This window comes from Tursiops truncatus, chromosome 1 (assembly GCF_011762595.2).
Source record: "Tursiops truncatus isolate mTurTru1 chromosome 1, mTurTru1.mat.Y, whole genome shotgun sequence".
NCBI classification, from domain to species: Eukaryota; Metazoa; Chordata; class Mammalia; order Artiodactyla; family Delphinidae; genus Tursiops; species Tursiops truncatus.
This window is the reverse complement of record NC_047034.1, coordinates 14,797,630-14,820,132: the sequence shown is the minus strand read 5'-3', so window position 1 is coordinate 14,820,132 and position 22,503 is coordinate 14,797,630. Positions and strand designations below refer to the sequence as shown.

The 22,503-nt window shown below is 36.3% G+C and overlaps 1 protein-coding gene across 1 annotated transcript in view; it reads left to right on the top strand.

Moving 5' to 3' along the window:
* The window catches only part of ESRRG (estrogen related receptor gamma), a 213,960-nt gene extending 212,089 nt beyond the window's left edge, over positions 1-1,871 (top strand). Inside the window, exon 7 of the mRNA XM_004312775.4 lies at positions 1,627-1,871. Within this exon, the coding sequence (XP_004312823.1) occupies positions 1,627-1,871 (245 nt within the window). The remainder of the gene's footprint in view (positions 1-1,626) is intronic.
* The last annotated feature ends 20,632 nt before the right edge of the window (positions 1,872-22,503 follow it).

Genomic DNA, 22,503 nt, shown 5'->3' with positions numbered 1-22,503 from the left:
CCGTTACTGTGTGTCCGTGTCCACCATTTTCCCCTGACAGTATTTAAGTGCAAACATAGAAATAACAAATATCAGAGCATGTTGTTGTCACCTCCATGACTGTTTTTTTTGTCACTTTCATTACCGCCCCCTTAGACAACTTTGGAAATTCCGTGTGCTTGTTTCTGAGAGAAGACACACAGGAAGTGGATGGATTTGCTCTGCTGAAAGGAACCAGATTGCAGGAAAGCCTAGGTAGAAGCAGTCCATCGGAAAGGCCAGGGTTCATGTTGGAGAATGTCTGGAGTTCCACTCCAGGACACCACTGTCAACGTTTCCCACCCAGAAGAATTCCTTCTTTTGGCCCCACCAGGCAGGAATCGAGTCTTGAGCAGTAAACCCTTATAAGCAACTATATTCCAGAATATTCAAAACTCTTTTAAAGAAACGTGTTATTAACCACCTCATGTAAATGGTGGTCAATTCACCAATGATATGATGAAACGATTTTAAAATGACCATGTTAAAAAAAAAAAAGCAGTAAAGAAAATACGAAGAAGTTTTAAAAACCTTTATTGGTTATAGCCGTTGATCTTTTAAGTACCTTGCCGTAATTTTTTTAATCGTATGTTTAGCTACTTGATTTTAAATTACATTTCCTCTCTCTTTTGGGGCATGTGATCTGATATTTGAATGATATGAAAGATTCGGCTAGGTACATATATCTCAGAGCTCTGCATTCTCAGAGAACTAGAATTATTAAACATGAAGAATCCCCCAAAGACGCCGTTATGTGTAATTAACAGATAAACTGTCATCAGAATCAATAAAACGTGCTAAATGGTTCAAACTTGTATATAATTAAGTGTCTGTTTTAGAGCTGGAACCATAACTTTTATTTTTTCCCCACATCTCACATTTCTCGCAAGAATAATTGTGGCAACCCTGTTAACCCTTTCCTTGCTTGACTGAATTAGATTTTTAAATTAGTCACTTAAGGGCGAAGTTCACCTTCACAAATGTGAAAAGTATTTCAGAATTCATTAATCTAAAGTCTGCAGAGAAGCAGGCTATGTCAGGATGTTTTAATGAACTGTTAAGAGTACACTAAAAATTCTAAAAAGATGAGCAATGTATTGTGATCTCTGTACAGTCTACAACTGAGCATAGTGTTGGATTCGGTGTGTTTACATGGAGTTCTTAAAATTTTGGTTATCAACTTTTTTTTCCCCCTTTTGGGACATACGGGCTTTTTGAGCACAAGGTCTGAATTTTATACAACGTTACATAGAATAATTTTTTGATAGATGGCCTTTTATAATTGAATGAATGAATAAATACACGAATGAGGTAATGAATAAAACAGCCAAGACTGTTATCTGTTAAAGTGTTCACTTGCTCAGTCTCAGGAGGAAAGAAACCCACATGTTTGAAATAAAGGCTTTTTGTAGTAATTCCCATGTTCTAAGCCTGTATTGTAAATTATCTACTGCAGTGAAATTTAGAAAAATAAAATGGAGATTTTGGAAATGTGAGAGTCTCTGAACAAATCACAGTGTAGAGAAGTTCAGTAATAAGGTTTAAGTTTCGTAACTCGAATCAACGTATTTTTTATTATTGTTAATATTGTTTATCTTTTTGGTACAGACTCCATGCACATAGAAGACGTCGAAGCCGTTCAGAAGCTTCAGGATGTCTTACATGAGGCCTTGCAGGATTATGAGGCCGGCCAGCACATGGAAGACCCTCGCAGGGCCGGCAAGATGCTGATGACGCTGCCGCTCCTGAGGCAGACCTCTACCAAGGCCGTGCAGCATTTCTACAACATCAAACTGGAAGGCAAAGTCCCCATGCACAAACTTTTTTTGGAAATGCTGGAGGCCAAGGTCTGACTAAACGCTTCCCCGGGCATCCTATCCTGCACGCCGAAAAAGGGAAAAATAAACCCAAGAGTGATGTCAAAAAAACTTAGAGTTTAGTTAACAACATCAAAAATCAAGTAAGACTGCACTGATCATTTAGCAGCAAGACTATGAAGCAGCTTTCAGATTCCTCTGTATCCTCCTGATGAGTTTTTTTCTACCTTAATCTCATCTCTTCTCCGTTTCTTTTGCTCTTTATTTTTTTTTTCTCCCGCCCTATTCTCTTTCTCTTGCGTTTCTTGCTTCCTTCATCGCTGGTTCCCCACTCTCTCCTTTCCTTCCTTCCTTCCTTCCCTCCCACCCTCCTTCCTTTCTTCTACTTTCCTCCCTCTTTTCTCATTCTTCCCCTTTCTTTTAAATTTTAATAGCTCTGGTTATAAGAAAATGTCGCTGCCTTTCCTTTCTTTTCCTTTCCCTCCCTCCCTCCCTTCCTCCTTCCTCCTTCCTTCCTTCCTTCTTTCCTTCCTTCCTTTCCTTCTGCTGCTGAACTTTTAAAAGAAGTCTCTAATTGGAGAGTGATGGAAGCCAGCCCTGCCAAAGGATGGAGATCCATAATATGGATACCAGTGAACTTCTTGTGAACCATAACATCCCCAATGACTAAGGAATCAAAGAGAGAGAACCATGGCACCTAAGAGTACAGTGCAACATACACAAATTGACTGAGTGCAGTATTAGATTCCACTGGAGCAGCCTCTAATTAGACGACTTAAGCAACGTTGCATCGGCTGCCTCTTATCATTGCTTTTCCATCTAGATCAGTTACAGCCATTTGATTCCTTAATTGTTTTTTCAAGTCTTCCAGGTATTTGTTAGTTTAGCGACTATGTAACTTTTTCAGGGAATAGTTTAAGCTTTATTCATTCATGCAATACTAAAGAGAAATAAGAATACTGCAATTTTGTGCTGGCTTTGAACAATTATGAACAATAATGAAGGACAAATGAATCCTGAAGGAAGATTTTTAAAAAATGTTTCATTTCTTCTTACAAATGGAGATTTTTTTGTACCAGCTTTACCACTTTTCAGCCATTTATTAATATGGGAATTTAACTTACTCAAGCAATAGTTGAAGGGAAGGTGCATATTATCACGGATGCAATTTATGTTGTGTGCCAGTCTGGTCCCAAACATCAATTTCTTAACATGAGCTCCAGTTTACCTAAATGTTCACTGACACAGAGGATTAGATTACACCTGCAGTGACTCCGAGTGGTCACGTATGTAAGCACCACACGTGGAACACAGATCCGTAGAATGATCAGGAGCGCCCCTCTCTACCTGGGAGGTCCAGTTGCCGTAGGATTTCTAGCTGCCACGGTGGTTAGGAATGAGATGCTGCCTGTTTGCCAAGTTACAGACCTTTTCTCAGAAGGAGCTGTGAGCCAGTATTCACCTAAGAGGCAATAAGGCAAATGCCAGAATTTGAAAAAAAAAAAAAAAAATCATCAAAGACAGCAGACGCCTGACCAAATTCTAAAACCTAATCTCTATGGGTTGATTCATTTAGGCATGTTTGTTTAAATTAATCTGCAGTTTTTAACCAAGAGCTAAGCCAATCTATGTGCTTTTCAACCAGTATTGTCACAGCAAGAAAGTCAGTCAGGTCCCAGACTGTTAAGAGGTGTAATCTAATGAAGAAATCAATTAGATACCCCCCAAATCTACAATCGCTGAATAACCAATAAACAGTAACCTCCATTAAATGCTATACCAATGGACCAGTGTTAGTAGCTGCTCCCTGTATTATGTGAACAGTCTTATTCTATGTACACAGATGTAATTAAAATTGTAATCCTAACAAACAAAAGAAATGTAGTTCAGCTTTTCAATGTTTCATGTTTGCTGTGCTTTCCTGAATTTTATGTTGCATTCAAAGACTGTTGTCTTGTTGTTCGTGTGGTGTTTGGATTCTTGTGGTGTGTGCTTTTAGACACAGGGTAGAATTAGAGACAATATTGGATGTACAATTCCTCAGGAGACTACAGTAGTATATTCTATTCCTTACCATTAATAAGGTTCTTCCTAATAATAATTAAGAGATTGAAACTCCAAACAAGTATTCATTATGAACAGATACACATCAAAATCATAATGATATTTTCAAAACAAGGAATAATTTCTCTAATGGTTTATTATAGAATACCAATGTATAGCTTAGAAATAAAACTTTGAATATTTCAAGAATATAGATAAGTCTAATTTTTAAATGCTGTATATATGGCTTTCACTCAATCATCTCTCAGATGTTGTTATAAACTCGCTCTGTGTTGTTGCGAAACATTTTGGTGCGGACACGTTTCCAAAACTATTGCTACTTTGTGTGCTTTAAACAAAATACCTTGGGTTGATGTTTCATCAGCCTAGTGCTAGGAATACTGTGTATCTATCATTAGCTATATGGGACTATAATTGTAGATTGTGGTTTCTCAGTAGAGAAGTGACTGTAGTGTGATTCTAGATAAATCATCATTAGCAATTCATTCAGATGGTCAATAACTTGAAATTTATAGCTGTGATAGGAGTTCAGAAATTGGCACATCCCTTGAAAAATAACAACGGAAAATACAACTCCTGGGAAAAAAAAAAAGGTGCTGATTCTCTAAGATTATTTATATATGTAAGTGTTTAAAAAAGATTATTTTCCAGACAGTTTGTGCAGGGTTTAAGTTACTACTATTCAACCACACTATATATATAAATAAAATATATACAATATATACATTGTTTTCACTGTATCACATTAAAGTACTTGGGCTTAAGGAGTAAAAGCCAACCAACTGAAAACGCAAGATGGAGAGATGTAAAAAGAACGAAGAACAATTTTTAGTTTTCAGTTTAATTGACTCTCAGCATTGCAAGAGAACAAGTATCTCACAAATAGGAAACACAACTAAAATTTATATCTAAAAGAACTGCACGGGCTTTAGGGTAAATGCTTCATCTTAAACCTCGCTTGAGGTAAGTTTTTTTCAAGTTTCAAGCAAGACCATTTACTTAATGTGAAGTATTGGAAAGTTATCAAGGTGTATGTTTTAGCCGTATGATTTTAATTGTAATTTTGCTTCTTTTAGGTTTGTTCTTATTTAAAGCAATATGATTGTGTGACTACCTGTAGTTACACTTGTGTTTCAATCAGATCAGATTGTTGTATTTATTCCACTATTTTGCATTTAAATGATAACATAAAAGATATAAAAAATTTAAAACTGCTATTTTTCTTATAGAAGAGAAAATGAGTGTTGGTGATTGTATTTTAATTATTTAAGCGTCTCTGTTTACCTGCCTAGGAAAACATTTTATGGCAGTCTTATGTGCAAAGATCGTAAAAGGACAAAAAAAATTTTAACTGCTTATAATAATCCAGGAGTTGCATTATAGACAGTAGTAAAAAGAATAATAATAATAAAACCTTGTCTATAGCTGTAGATGGGCTTCACATCTGTAAAGCAATCAATTGTATATTTTTGTGATGTGTACCATACTGTGTGCTCCAGCAAATGTCCATTTGTGTAAATGTATTTATTTTATATTGTATATATTGTTAAATGCAAAAGGGAGATATGATTCTGTAACTCCAATCAGTTCAGATGTGTAACTCAAATTATTATGCCTTTCAGGATGACGGTAGAGCAATATTAAACATGCTTCCACTTTTGATTGCTCCTTTGTACGGTGTTTTCTTTTTTCACGCTCCCTCCCCCACTACAGAACCAAATCAGTAAACACTGCCCTTTGTTGCTTGCATTCAAAGAGTATCTGAGAACCTGTTCCCTAAAAATAAAGTGGGAGGTTAAAGAAGAGCTATATAAAGGCTTGTCAGAATGAATTCTAGGGTGCCAAGAGACATTTTGCATATTTAAGAGTATGCAAAGTGTCTCAGGCACATTAGAATTCATTCTGACAAGCCTTTATATAGCTCTTATTTAATCTTAAAGCATCTCCACATCATTCTGCATTACTCCAAATTGTCGCCTCTATGTCAATGTCATAACAGAAAACTTTCCCCCTATTTTAAGATCCTATTAAAATCTGCTAGAGATACCTATTATTTCCCTCCATCCACAATTAAATCAGGCGCTGGCTCTGAGCGTGGCAGCCAGCTGAGCTCCAGAGCCCTCGGAGCAGCGCTGAGCGGAGTGGCCGGCGGGATTTCCCGAACAGGGCAGCGGCAGAGCTTCTAGATCGGTGAGCCTGAGGACGGGGCGCTGTCTTGGAACTCAGGAGGGTTAAACAGCACTGCTGACAGCAAGTGGCTTCCCCTTGGCTTTTTTGCCGGGAGAGACGAGGGCCCTTGCCGCTCAGGGTCAGCTATTCTCCCACGGGCCCCTCCTGGAGCCGTCACCGAGGTGCTAATATGTGCTTTCTTGGCTTCTCTGCCTATCCGGACAGTGTCCTGTCATTGTGTTTGCCCACCGTGTTTCTCACCTTTCCGAGGTGGCTGGTCCTCTAGAGAAGCAAGCTGGTGACACAAAAGCCCCCCCTCCCCTCCCCCCCGGCACTGCATCCGATTCAGGGGTGTGAGATTACCTAAATCACTAAGATGCACTAGCTGGCCACAGAACTCAAGACTTGTCTTTCCTATTCGAGTGTCCTTTGAGTGGCAGTAGCCCAGTGTAGAATCTGACATGTTTTATTATGGATAGTTTCAAAATATTTGGGTAAAACAGACCATGCAAGAGACAAACCTAAGAAGGAAAATCATGCCTGTAATCTTCCAGTAGGTCCTCATTTAAAAGTATGTGTTCTACACACACACACACACACACACACACACACACACACGCTTTTGAGAACTTCTATGTCAGAATTCTGGTTTTTATAATTTAGAATTATTACAGAGCAACTTTTGCTGGTACTGATGTATTTATCACGGTCGCCTCAGGTGTAAAAGAAAATAACAACATAGGATTTTGACATTTGTTGCATTTCTTGGTATATAAACAACTAGTAGACTTGACAGAAGAGTTATGTATTTATGTTAAAGGGTCACTTTTATTTTTACCTGTTGCGTATAAGTGATTTTTTATTTTTTAAGTGGTGGTTCTCGAACTTGGCAGAATATTGGAATCACGTGAAGAATGTTAAATATCCCTGGCGCTCATATTGAAGATTGGGGTTTAATTGGCCTGGGCTTTGGAATAGTTTAAAAAAATCTCCAGGTGATTCTAATGTGAAGACAAAATGAGGAAACCGTTGCTTTAAAGTTTTATACTTTTCTCAAAGAAGCCAGGAATGTTCTAAAAAATTTTTAAAAAGAACCTTTTCAGATACTGGCTCTGAATTTTTGTGAGAGTTTTAGACTATCTTTTCCTTTAATATCAAGACAAAAGGACTTAACCTTTTTACTTTTTAACTCACAAAGCCAATGAAATGCATTTGGAAGGTTTTCACCTCCACTTCCCCCACCCCAGCTACTCCCGCTCAACCCTCCCCCCTCCCCCCCGCCCCAGCACGCATGGAGAACACACGTTTTCTTCAATGATTCCCAAGCCACATCCTCCGGTTATGCCCCAGGTGAAAATGGAGATACCTGTTAAACACCTGCACAGAATATCACACCATCTTTTTTTTTTTTTTTGAGTCATACTCATTGGGCCCTTTCATGTGCTTTAAAATTAAGTTAGGTGTGGTTCAGAATGCCTGTTTTTTCCCTACTGAAACAAACAAAAGAGCAACACAATGAGAACAAAATTGATTTCTTGGAATGATTCCTGTTACCTATATTTTGCAAGTTGTTGATTTAGGTAAGAGGTAGAAATGAAATAGAACTGAGATAGAATATTTCATTCTTGGGCCTATGCAAAAACTTTAGGTACACTTTGTTTCTTGTTTAATTTGTGATTAAACTGTCAAAGAAAAGAGAAATGCTTAAGGTTTTTGTTTCACCTACAATGGTGTACACGTTGAACGGAAAGTTGCATAGTCTAATAGACACAGAGGGTTTAAGTCAGTGCTTCTGGCACTTTCAGATCTCTAAGTCTAGCTTCTGGTGCCCCTTGGTAGTGTGGAAAAACAGTGAAACAAGTAGCAGTAGACTGATTGTACACTGCATCTTATTATGAAACAAAACAGAAAAGAAAGGGATTTCAAAATATAATCCCTCCTTCCCAGGAGTATTTGTCTTGTTCTCCGTGAAGTTAAAGGTCTGAAATAATGTGCCCATCAGGGGCTCAATGTTGCATGTCCATGCCAGTTGGTCCAAGGGCTTGTTATGATGGTAATGACCTACTGAAACGTGAGCTTGGATTGCAACAATACAATTGCTACCAGCTCACCCGCTGGGAGAAATATTTTATTATTGTCAAATGTCCTCCATAGAGATTTGTTTTGCCTGTTCCTGTTTAAATTAAATTCAAAGCAGAACTGCATTACTATTTCTCTGGAGTATATTTGAGATAAACAACGAGTCTCAAAATTTAGGATTCCTAGCTAGTTCAAATTTGTTTATTAGCAGGAAAATTACGGTAGGTGACATTATAGCTGCAGGAATATTAGGGTTGCAGCCACACAAGAGATTTACATACTGAGTCTATGGCCTGAAAGCAAGAGAACTCCCTTTTTCTTTACAGATGCCAGTCAGATTAATAATTAACTATTCCATCAATTGTACAACCTTAAAAAAAGATCTCCCAATGTACTAATTTGGCATTGCCATAACATGCCACAGAATTTTGGCCGTGAGAAAATTTGCTCCAAGTCAGAAGTGTTTTTAAACTTAAGATCATAAACCAAATGTGTATGTATGTGTGTGTATAAAAATATTTTTAAACAGCAGCATAGTCAACATAGCACAGAAGCCCCAAGCATGAATGTAAATGCTCTTTGAGCATAATATACCTTTTCCAGTATTCTTTTTTAAAAGAATTGGAAAGAATGTCCTAGCATATATGGAATTATTTGGATCATTTTGCGAGAGGCCTTATAATGCAGCCTTGACAAAGGATTTTGAAACAGTGAATTTTTTTTTTTGTTTGCTTTTTTGTTTTATTGTCTTTTTGTTTTTTTTGCGGTACGCGGCCACCTCACTGCTGCGGCCTCTCCTGCCGCGGAGCACAAGCTCCGGACGGGCAGGCCCAGCGGCCACGGCTCACGGACCCAGCCGCTCCGCGGCATGTGGGATCTTCCCGGACCGGGGCACGAACCCGCGTCCCCCGCATCGGCAGGCGGACCCTCAACCACTGCGCCACCAGGGAAGCCCAACAGTGAAGTTTTTAATCAATACAAATTTTGTTACAGACAGTCAAATTGGAACTGGATCTTATTCTACCAAAAAAAAAAAAAAAAAAGCCTATTTTAGCTTTGTGAAAATCGTGGTGGCCTGCGTGTTTCATAATAGACTGAACTTTGGAGAGCTGGTTTTGAGAAATGCAAACAAACTGTTGGGAGGGGTCACTATGAGAACCTAACAGGAAAACATTTCAGCCTAGCAGGAGCATTAAATCACACTATTCACACTCCAATTCAATCTGCCATGCTTAGTCGAATCTCACAGTTTTGTTAGGAAGTGAAGAACTGGTAGCTTAAAAAAAAAAAAAATAGCACAGAAAACTAAAGTCATAAGAGCAATTTCCAAAATGAGGTCTAGAGCTATGCAAGTCTTGTTTTTTTCCTTCTTAAATTATGAGATTTCGTATCATTACAAATGAAAAATACTAAACATTAATGTAAAAAAATCTTGCTGATACTTCTATATTAATCCCTTTGAGATTCCTCTCCACTAGACTTTTATTTTGCCTTGGTTTTCCTTTGGTGAACAAAATGATTGACCAGCCCTAGTGTATCAACTTTATGCTTCTAAATCAAAATAAATATATAGCCTATATTTTCAAGTGTATGTATTGAAAAAAATCCCTTCCTCCGCAAAAAGAAAATACGTAGTTGAGAATAATTTCTGGGATGGGTAATAAGTAAAATGATGTTTAGATATGTGGATGTTTTTACACACAGGGATTCTATGGCATGTGACTTCCTTGCTGCTGGTGATAAGGTTGTTTTCAATTCCTTAAAACAATCAATAATGCAATGAGCATCTCTGGATGTCTTTCCTATGGACCAATATAATTTGAATTAGATAGGTTTGAACTCCCACCAGCAATACGTTTTGTTTCATTTTCCCTCAGCAGCATATAATTTTATTTTGCTCTTAAATTTTGCTAACTTGATTACTTTAAAAATGGCATATTATTGTTTCGACTTACACTTCTTTGAACATCTTTTCTTATTCTTGTACCAGCTCAGGCTCCCCTTTCTGTGAATTGCCTATTCATAACCTTTGATCTTTTTTCTATTGGGTTTCCTATCATTTTCTTGTTCATTTGCAGGAGTTCTTTGTATATTTTAGATATTGATCCTTGTCAGTTTCAGTTTTTGCAAATGTCTTCTAGTCTGTTATGCATCTAGTAACTTTGACCTTTGTCTTTGTTCACTAGAAATTATTAATTGTGATAGTGATGCATCAGTTTGGTCCTTGTGCTTTCAAAGTTAAGAATATATGTTTATAATTTTCTGCAGTTATTTTTATAATTTAAATTTTACATTTAGGTCTTTTAAAATCCTGTTTGGATGTTTTTAATGTGATCTAAGGTTGAAATTTATTCTCTACTCTGTTCTCTACCAATGTTTGATGTCAAATCTATATATCAAAATACCATGTATAAAGAAATCTATTTCTTGATTTTTTATTATGCTTTTCAGACAATGTATATGTTACTGCCACAATATTATATTACTTTATTACTATAGTTTTGTAGTTTGTCTTAATATCTTATAGAATGTATCCTCCACTCACCGCCACACACTTTGTCTTATTTATCAAATTCTTAGTTTTTTAGAGAATTTTTTCTTTCTCATACTTTTCAAAATTTTTTTCAATTCTCTATAAATTGAAAATTTTTTCAATTTTCTTCTATAAATTTTATTAGAATTTTTAATGTACAAATTAATTTGGAGAAAGTTAACATTTTATAAATCAAATTCGGTGAGCATATTATAGATCTCCATTTATTCATATCTTCTTTTCTTTCTCTTTTGTTCTTTTCTTTTTCTATTACTTTTTATTGGAGTACAGGTGATTTACAATGTTGTGTTAGTTTCAGGTGTACAGGAAAGTGATTCAGTTATACATATACATATATCCACTCTTTTTTAGATTCCTTTCCCATACAGGCCATTACAGAGTATTGAGTAGGGTTCCCTATGCTATACAGTAGATCCTTATTAGTTATCTATTTTATATATAGTAGTGTGTATATGTCAATCCCAATCTCCCAATTTATCCCTGCCCCCCCTTACCCCCTGGTAACCATAAGTTTGTTTTCTACATCTGTAACTCTATTTCTGTTTTGTAGATAAGTTCATTCGTACCCCTTTTTTAGATTCCACATATAAGCGATATCATATGTATTTGTCTTTCTGTGTCTGACTTACTTCACTCAGTAAGACAATCTCTAGGTCCATCCACGTTGCTGCAAGTGGCATTATTTTGTTCTCTTTTTATGGCTGAGTAGTATTCCATTGCATATATGTACCACATCTTCTTTATCCATTCCTCCGTCAAGGGCCATTTAGGTTGCTTCCATGTCCTGGCTATTGTAAATAGTGCTGCAATGAACATTGGGGTGCATGTATCTTTTCAAATTATGGTTTTTTCTTTAAAAGAGCTTTTTTTATTGAAGTGTAGTTGATTTACAATGTTATGTTAATTTCTGGTGTACAGCAAAGTGATTCAGTTAGACATATATATATATACATTCTTTTTCATATTCTTTTCCATTATGGTCTATCACAGGATATTGAATATAGTTCCCTGTGCTATACAGTAGGACCTTGTTGTTTATCCATTCTATATATGATAGTTTGTATCTACTAATCCCAAACTCCCACTCCATCCCTCCCCAATCCCCCCTCCCCCTGGCAACCACAATTCTGTTCTTTATGTCTGTGAGTCTAATTCTGTTTCATAGATAAGTTCATTTGTGTCATATTTTAGATTCCACATGTAAGTGATATCATATGGTATTTGTCTTTCTCTTTCTGACTTCCTTCACTTACTTAGTATGATCATCTCTCGTCCCATCCATGTTTCTGCAAATGGCATTATTTTGTTCTTTTTTATGGCTGAGTAGTATTCCATTGCATTTATGTACCACATCTTCTTTATCCATTCATCTGTTGATGGACATTTAGGTTGCTTCCATGTCTTGGCTCTTGTGAATAGTGCTGCTATGAAAATAGGGCTGCATGTATCTTTTTGAATTATACTTTTATTGGGATATATGCCCAGGAGTGGATTGCTGCATATAGCAACTCTATTTTTAGCTTTTGAGGAACCACCATATTGTTTTCCATAGTGGCTGCAACAATTCACATTCCCACCAACAGTGTAGGAGAGTTCCCTTTTCTCCACTTCCTCTCCGGTATTTGCTATTTGTAGACTGTTTAATGATGGCCATTCTGACCGGTGTGAGGTGGTACCTCACTGTAGTTTTGATTTGCATTTCTGTAGTATTTACCAATATTGAGCATCTTTTCATGTGCCTATTGGCCATCTGTATGTCTTCTTTGGAGAAATGTCTATTTTGTTCTTCTGACTATTTTTCAAGTGTGTTGTATGTTTTTTGTTATTGAGTTGTATGAGCTGTTTGTACACTTTGGAAATTAAGCCTTTGTTTTTGCATTGTTTGCAAATATCTTCTCCCATTCCACAGGTTGTCTTTTCATTTTGTTTATGGTTTCCTTTGCTGTGCAAAAGCTTATAAGTTTGATTAGATCCCATTTGTTTATTTTTGCTTTTATTTCTATTGCCTTGGGAGACTGACCTGAGAAAACATTGATACGATTTATGTCAGAGAATGTTTTGCCTATGTTCTAGTAGAGATTACCTCCGTAAAGTCTCATGCTTTCTTTGAGTCAGATCCCGGGTACCTTATAGATTGGTAGCTATTGCAAATTACAACTTGGTATCTATTTTATTAGTGATTGTTTTGTTATGCTTTGTCTTTCGAATAAAGGAGTACTGTTTCATTTTACATATCGATCTTAAACTTGGGAATTTGCTGAACTTCCTTATTAGTTCTAATAATTTGTGTACAGTCCTGGATTTTCTATGTAAATGGTCTACATTCCCTCTAAATTCAGATCGCAAACTGATCAGCTTATTTCTGAGTCCATCTCTTTCTCTCTGTACCTTCTAATAGGCAGGTAGAAGCAATCGACTCATGCTTTTAGCATTCTGACTGTAAACCTTCTTTCCCAAGTCCATACATTCGTTAGATTCATTTTCTTTCTTCCAAGTAACTAAAGGCAGAAACTTTGTGAATGGGTTGCCAGTATATAATATGAATTGCTATTTTTCCAGCCTTCAGTAACATTTTTCCAGCTTTCTATAAAAGTTTCCCACTGTCTCTGTCCCAAAGCCACTTCCACGTATTTTAGGTTTTCATGATGGCAGAAATTCCATTTCTAGGTACCGAGTTTTCTATCAGTCGGTTTTTGGTGTATTATAACCAGAGAACCTCGATGTGGAATAAAATAGGTACTTATTACTTGGAGTTGGAGTGTCTAGAGGGGGCTTGACTGTGTGGTTCTATGTCAACCTGTGGATCTGGCTGGGCCAGTTCTGCATCTTATGTCTCCCTCTGGGGGCCAGGCTGGAGGGGCAGCAGCTACTCAGAAGATCCTCTTTTCATGATGATCACAGAGGGCACAGGAAAGCAAGTTCCAAGGCACCAGCTCATTTCAAGCTCATATCTGTCTTCTGTGGCCTCCCATTGGCTCAAGCAAGTCATGTAGCCAAATCCAAGGTCAAAGAACAGGGCAATGTGCTCTGCAATTATGTGGGAGAAACTTGACATTTACATGACAAAGGACGTAGATACAAAGAGAAGTAAAGAAATGGAGACAATAATTCAATATATCATAAGTGCTTTGATAATTTCTACTCAATTGTTCATTTTTAATGACTATATTCAAAGCCACAAATTTCCTTCTTAACACTATTCCACAAAATTTGACAGGTAATGCTTTTGCAAGCATTTAGTTCTAATTTTTCTTATGATTTTCGTTTTAATCAAGAGGTTTTAACCAGCATGGTGCGTTATGTGTATAGATTTCAGGTACATGTTAAATATTTGTTTTAAATACTTGTTGTCATTGATTTCCAATGATATTTTGTTACTGTCAGAGAACACGGTCTGTATGAGGTTGAATCACAGAATTTAAAAGAGCTTTCTTTGTGGCTCAGCTAGGATCTGCTTTTTGAGAAAGTTCTACGTGTGCTCAAGAAAGAATGTGAATCCTCTGAATGAGGGGTGACATTTTCATTTGAGCACAGTATTGATGTTATTTAAATATTTCGTTGCTGCTTATTTTCGCCTGCTTGATATTAGAATTTCTTAGAGGAATGTGTTAGAATCCCCACTTAACAATTATGTATTGATTTATTTGTATGTTTGTCAGTTAATGCTTTATATATTTTCAGTCAATATCACCAATTACACATATGTTCATTACCTTCATGACCTTTTAACTATCATTCTCTTTACCAGTAAATAATGTCCTTTAAAAAATCTTTTTAAACGTAGAAATGTGCCTAAAACCTAGGTATTCCTTAATGCATGATCATAAAGCTAACATTCACGAAAGCAGCGACCAAGTCAAGAAAGAACATTGTGAGTTTCACAAACATCACACTCATGCTCCTTCCCCAAAACAAAAATAATCATGATTTACTTCTCCTTCTACTCATGTATCTCTAAATAGCATAGTAGAGGTTGGTCTGCTTTTGACATTTATATAAATTGAATTATACAGTACATAATATTTTGTGACTGGCTTCTTTCAATCAGTATTACTTTTGAGAAGTTCATCCATCTGGTGGCTAATAGTAGTTTTTTTTTAATCTTCAGTACTGTATAGTACTGTTTATTTTTCCAAATGATGGACATTGGGTTATATACAGTTTTTTTCTAGTACACATAATGCTTCTATAAACTATTAATAGCTAGTTTGCCACATCACCTGCTTATATGTACACGCATTTGTTACTATATTCTAAAAGGTAGCACGACTATGTAAGTTCAACTTTAGTAGATACTTTTAAGCTATTTTCCAAAGTGATTGTGTCCATATCTTTTCCTACTCACAGTGTGGGAGAAAGTTCTAAAAGTCTGAATGTTATTGCACACTTTTAAATTTTAGTCATTCTGTTGACTGTGTAGTTATATTTTATAATGTTTTTCATTTCCCTGATGACTAATAATATTGAGCACTTTTTCATACATTTATTAGCTTTTTTTTTTTTTTAATGAAATTTCTGTTGGAGCAATTGCCCCATTCACCTTTCTGGTGGCCTGTACTTACTGATTTGTCAGGGTTTTTTTTTTTTTTTAACATATTCTGGGTATGAACCATTTGTCAGTTTTATGTGTAGCAAATAACTTTAACTCTGTGGCTTCCATTTTCACTCTCTTAATGCTATCTTTTGATGAAGTTCTTAATTTTAATATAATCCAAGTTATATCAATCATATTCTGTAGCTTGTGCTTTCTGTGCCCTATTTAAAAAACTCTTTCCCTTCTTTGAGGTTATGAAAATACTTTCAAATATTATCTTCTACAAGTGATATTGTTTTACCTTTCTCTTTTAAGTCTTCCAGCTACCTGGAATTGATTTTTGTGTATGACATGAAGTGGAGGTCAAGTTTTCTATCTTCTTGTTTTTCTAGATGAACATCCAGTTGTTTAAACACTCAGTGGAAGAGATTGACCTTTCTCTGCAGCTCCAGTGTCACCTCTGCTATACACGGCTCTGTTTCTGGGTCTGCTTTTCTATTCTTTCATTTGTCAGTCTTTGTGCCAATCCTGAGCACTCCTAATTACTTCCTAAAATACTTATCATAAGGCTGAATAGCTGACAGAGCAACTCCTCTTCATGGTGTCTTTTCCCTGAGTATCTTGGCTTTTAGCATTTCTCTATAAAATATAGAATCATCTTGTTAATTCACGCACACGTACACATATACACACCTGTTAATATTTTAGTTAGGATGGCATTGATTCTCTAGATCAATCTGTGGAACATGCATATCTATGTTACCTTGAAACTTCCAATTCGTGAGTACATTATAACCCTCAATTCTATTTTTCTTCAGCTTTTTTATGTTCTTACAATATAGCATCTTTCAAAAGATCTTGAGTGCTTATAGCATAAGTATTAGAAATATTTTGGTGCTATTGTAAAGGTTATGTCTATAGTTCGTTTTTATTTTACGTTTTGTTTTTCGCCAACACGTAAAATTAAAATTGCTTTGTATATTCATTTTGCATCACCAACCTGGGTAAACTTACCCATTAATTCTAATACTTTGTTGGCGGGTTCTTTTGAATGTTTTACGTGCTCAAACGTATCTTTCACACAGGTTTTATTTCTCTCCTCTTAAACCTTGTGTCTTTTACTTCTTGCCTTTGTCCTACTGCACCAGCAAAGACCTTCATTCCATGGTAATAAATCTAGTGAGACAAGAACCCTTACCTTATTCCCTGTCTCAAAGTAAATGGTTTTGGCTTTCACCATTAATTTTGATGTAGGCTCCTTATAGACATCCTTTAATAGATAAAGGATGTTTCCTTCTTTTCCACTGATTGCTAAGAATTTTTATACTGCATCGACTTTGAATTTTATCAAATATCTTTTCTTGCATCTGCTAAGATATTCTGTGATTTTTCTTTTTTGTGCTGGTAACGTGGCAAGTTATATTGATTGCTATTTAAGTTATTTATTTATTTTTACATCGTTATTGGAGCATAATTGCTTTACAGTGTTGTGTTAGTTTCTGCTGTATAACAAAGGGAATCAACTATATGTATACATATATCCCCGTATGCCCTTGATTGCTATTTTAAAATGAAACTAATTTTGCATTCCTGAAATACACCAAACTTGATCACGGTATATTAATCTCTTTATATTATGCTGAATTTGGTTTTCTTATGTTTTGTTTAAGAGTTTTTCCATCTCGGTTTATGAACAAGAAAATCCTATAATTTTTCTCCATAATATAATTTTCAGTTTATGATATAAAGGTTATCATAAAACAAGATGGAAGAAATGTACCTTCTTTATCTTTCCTTCTCTTGAAGAATTTGTATTAGAACCAATCTCGTTTATTGTGCTAATCTCAATTATTACGTTATTTCTTTGGTAAATGCGTCATTGAATTTGCCACAGAAACAGTGTGGGCCTGATGTTTTCTCTAGATAAAGTTATTTCCTTAGGACTACACTTTGCAACAATTATGGCATCATGCAAATTTTTAAATCTCTTTTGTATTATGTTTGACTGACATTTATCCTCAGGCCAGAAGTCTGAAATAAGTTCCACGGGTCCAAAATCAAGATGTCACCAGGGCTGAGTTCCCTCCAAAGGCTCTAGAGGAGCATCCATTCATTGCTCCCCCAATTACTGGGGGCTGCTAGCATTCCTCGCTATATGGCTACATTATTCCCATCTTCACATCTCTCTCTGCTCCATCACCACATGGCCCTCTCCACTGCTTGTGTCTTATCTCCCTCTACCTCTCTCTTATAAAGATATTTGTGATGGCATTTAGGACCCGCTGGATAATCTAGTATAATCTCCCCATCTCAAGATCCTTAACTTAATCACACCTGTAAAAATTCCTTTTCCAAATAAGGTAACATTTACAAATTCCAGGGATTAGGGCCTGATATCTTTGGGGTGCATTATTTAGCTTACTGCAGTGGTATTTCCTTTTTCATTGGAATTTCCTTTTATATTGAATATTTGTATACTGTCCTTTCATTTCCTTTTTTTAAAAAATTGAAGTATGGTTGATTTATGATATTGTGTTTCATGTGTACAGCCTAGTGATTCAGTTATATATACATATTCTTTTCAGATTACTTTCCATTATAGGTTATTACAAGATATTGAATATAGTTCCCTGGGCTGTACAGTAATCCTTGCTGCTTATCTATTTTATGTATAGTAGTTTGTATCTGTTAATCCCACATGCCTAATTTATCCTTCCCCCCCTTGGCTTTCCCGTTTGGTAACCATAAGTTTGTTTTCCACGTCTGTGTGTCTGTTTTGTATATAGATGCATTTGTATTATTTTTTAGATTCCATGTATAAGTGATATCATACATATGTCTTTGTCTGGCTTACTTCACTTAGGATGATAATCTCTAGGTCCATCCATGTTGCTGCAAATGGTATTTTTTCATTCTGTTTTTATGTCTGAGTACTATTCCATTGTATATTTATAGCCCATCTTTTTAAGCCATTCATCTGTTTATGGGCCCTTGGATTGTTTCCAGGTTTTGGCTATTGTAAATAGTGCTGCTATGAACATTGGGGTGCATGTATCTTTGTGAATTAGAATTTTTGTCTTTTCCAGGTATATACCCAGGAGTGGGATTGCTGGATCATATGGTAGCTCTATTTTTAGTTTTTTAAGGAAACTTCATATTGTTTCCCACAGTGGCTGTATCAATTTACATTCCCACCAACAGTGGAGGAGGGTTCCCTTTTCTCCACACCCTCTCCAGCATTTACTCTTAGTAGACTTCTTAATGATGGCTATTCCATCCTTTCATTCATTTCTTCATCAGTCTTTCCAAGGTTGATGAATTTTAAACGGTTTTTTCAAAGCACAAACTTGAAATTTTTTTGTTCCATTTCTATTGTGTGATTGGTGATATGCTAACTCCCATTCTTACTCTCCCCTTTATTATTTTCTCCTTAGATTCATTTACTTTATTCTTTTATCTTCTTGATATAGATGCTTACTCATTAGTTTTCATCTTTCCTTCATTTTAATCTATGTTATGAAATCACCCGCATATTTCAGCACTTAGTGTTCTGTTAACATTAAATTCAAAATAATTTTTAATATTGCAAGCTATTTATTCTGTGATCATATTTTATTTAGAAGTATATTTCTTGATTTCCTTTGGTTATTAATTTCTATCTTCACTGAATCATGGTCAGACAAACTACTCTTTATAAATTCAATCCTTTGAAATTTGTTAAGGCTTACTTTGTGGATCATGACATGGCCAGTTTGTAAATGTTCATATTTACTTGAAAAGAATACGTATTCTTCCATTGCCAAGTCCAGTGTTATGCGTATTTTTATTACGTCAACTGTATCGATCACATCTTCTACAATTTTTTAAAAATTCTAAAACTGTATTGGTATTGCCTGCTTGTTCTACCAGTTACTAAGACAGGTATATTTAAGTATCCCAATATGATTGTGGATGTGTCTGTTTCTCTTTGTAGATTTGTCAATATATGCTCTGTATTCTTTGTGACTTGTTATATGATTTTGGCAAGTGACACCTTTATCATAATGAACTTTCCTTCTTTAGCTGTGGGATCCACGTTTCCCTTAAGTCTACTTTTTTCTCTTCATATAGGTCTACTAGTGTTATTTATCTTTTTATAACATATGTTTTTCCATCTCCTTTTTGTCCTGCTCCACGATGACAGATTGGATGGGGAGGGGAGGAGGGGGAGATGCAGGGGAGAAAGAAGACCCGGTGGGAAAGCCCTTCCTCACTTCTCCAGCCTCTCTCCTCCCGTGTTTTATCTACTCCTCATGGTCTCGGTGCTATTTTCCCTCCACACAGTACCCAAAGCATTTCTTATAGTTTTTTGTTTTTTTTTTAAACACTTCATCTGAATTTTGTGGCATCTTCAGAGCTGAGTGTAAGGGGACATATAAGCAGCTCATGTTAGTTAATGATCTTGATGCTTTTAAAGGAAAAAAGTTTCATAGATCTCCAAGATTTACTTAATTCCTTTTTTATAATAATGGTGCTTAAATAATTACAAATACAAAATTAGGGGCACTCCTTTTACAGTTATACAACAACAAAAATATCTACAAAGTAAATACAAAATGGATGAATAAAACAAAGTATGTGACAGATGATGCCATTTTCTTGAAACTAGATTGTTTAGTATAACGTCGTCAATATAGTGTCACTAAAACACGGGTCCTATGGCCTTGGCACTGAGGCTCTATTGTGAAGGCAGGTATGGTGAGGCCTGTGGTGAGCGTTCATCACGTGATCTGAGTCATGAATGTCCGTGAGGGTCTGAACCTGCCTGGCCAGTATCTCTACACTCCAGGGACCGAGATATCAATTAACCGATAAAAACACCATAACAGGGCAAGGGTGTGGAGTGGGGAATAAAAATGCTTTTCCCCTTCTGCTTTTCGAACAAAAACTCCATATTTTCATGATCTACTAAGTCCTGCAATTCATATATTTGGCCCTACTTGAGAAATTGATTCTACCATTTTTTTCTCCGAATACACTACTTGAAACCGCAGTTCTAAAGCACATTGTTATATCATTCCGTATGCATCTGGTGCCCAGACATTGTTATATATTAAATATACCTCTAGACTTTTCTTGTGTTTCTGCAACAATTTGATGCCAAAGTAATTGTGGACACACGCACAGACGGGCGCTGAGATTACGGTGGCGTTTGGCGGGCATCCAGATGTACCAAAGTGGGCTTAGTCGTAAATGTGTTTGGGTTTTACGAAAATAAAATCACAAAATTCATTGTTAAAGTTCTTTGGAAGAGTTCTTTTACCCCACCATGTGGGAACAAAACTATTGATTTAGGGTATGAATTCAGAATAACCTATGCAGGGTCAAACTGAGGTAAAGGTAGTCACAAAATGAACATCTTAATACATTTCACTTTACTTGCCTATATAAAATTTTTGCCTGAGATTTCCTCACTCTGTAGAAACATTTGTCAATCCCCTCACCAAATTCTCTTAGGTCCCGTGTGACTTAGGTTAAAATCAATGAAGCTGAGAGAAAGGAAAACAGAGAATTCCTGACTTCAAGGGATGGGGTTGCTTGTGTGCTGCTGTCTTTTAAATGATCTATGGCTCTTCCAGTTAGCATCTGCCTCATTTTGTGGTTTCATACGTGGTTAAGTGTTGGACTTAAATATTTGCCAGTGGTGGTAGTTCTCTCTCTTTCTGCTTATATGTTTTGGTTACTTTTGAATAATTTCTTTTATTCTACATAATGGCCATAGAATAAAAGAAATTATTTCCGAAAGTTTGCAGTATTTCACACGTGAATTTTTGTGTTTTGCAAAGCAATTTGAATGTGACTTTTAGAAGAATCCTGGAGACTTTCTTTTTTTGTAATTGAAGTATAGTTGATGTACAGCAAAATGATTCAGTTATATATATACACACACACACATATATATACATATATCCTTTTTCAGATTTTTTTCCATTATAGGTTATTACAAGATATTGAATACAGTTCCCTGTGCTATAAAGTAGGTCCTTGTTGTTCATCTATTTTATATATAGTAGTGTGTATCTGCTAATCCCAAACTCCCAATTTATCCCTCCCCCTCACCCACCCATATCCCCTTTGGTAACCATAAGTTTGTTTTCTATGTCTGTGAGTCTGTTTCTGTTTTGTAAATAAGTTCATTTGTACCTTTTTTTTTTTAGATTCCACATATAAGTGATATCATATGATATTTGTCTTTGTCTGACTTATTTCACTTAGGATGAAAATCCATGTTGCTGCAAATGGTATTATTTCATTTTTTATGGCTGTGTAATATTCCATTGTGTATTTCTATCCCATCTTCTTAAACCAATCATCTGCTGATGAGCACTTGGGTTTTTTTCAGGTCTTGCTGCCGTAAACACTGGGGTACGTGTGTATTTTCAAATTAGAGTTTTCTCTGGATATATGCCCAGGAGTGGGATTGCTGGATCATATGGTGACCCTATTTTTAGTTTTTCTAAGGAACAAGATTTTCTAAGCGAAGTTTCCTACGAATACTTTGGCGTGGGGCTCTAGGTACATCCGCAATAGGTCACAGTAGAGCCACGGAATGAGGCAATTTTGTAGCCCAGTCAATGCAGAATGGAGATCTCTTTCTTTATACTATCATTTTATAATATAAACGAAGTCATAGCCAAATAAAGCTGGAAGTCACTGCGCAGATTATCGGGCCCAATTCATTTCTGTTGCAGATGAAAGCTGGCTGAGAGGCTGTGAGTCTTTCCCAATGTCCTGCGGTTAGTGACTCGCTTTTCCTTCTTTATTTCATCTCTCCCCTATTTGTGCCACGCCTGCGTCATTCCACGCTTTAAATGACGCTGCCTTGCACGAATCGACTTCCGTTTCCTCTCTCCTCCTTTGCCATCGATCTTGGGTCTCAGACCAGGCATCATCAACTCTGCTGATTACAACTGTCTGTCACATCAGGCACAAAATTTCTTTCTTTGGCATTAATGACTTTCTCTCTGAACCACCTTTCAAGCCAGCCTCATCTCCAAATGCTCCAGAAATCAAACCTGCCCCTGGATCTTTCCATGCCGCCAGTGCACTGGGTTCCTTTCTTCTTTCCCACCTCTGCTCATGCTGGTTTTTTCCTACTCTTCTCCAGGAAGTCGACCCTTGGCTAACTTTCACCCTTACTTTCTTTGACTTCTTGATCTGAACCACATCATCTAGTTTTTCTTTTCTGTTATGTAATTCAAACTAGAAAGCAAAGAACTCAATTCCAG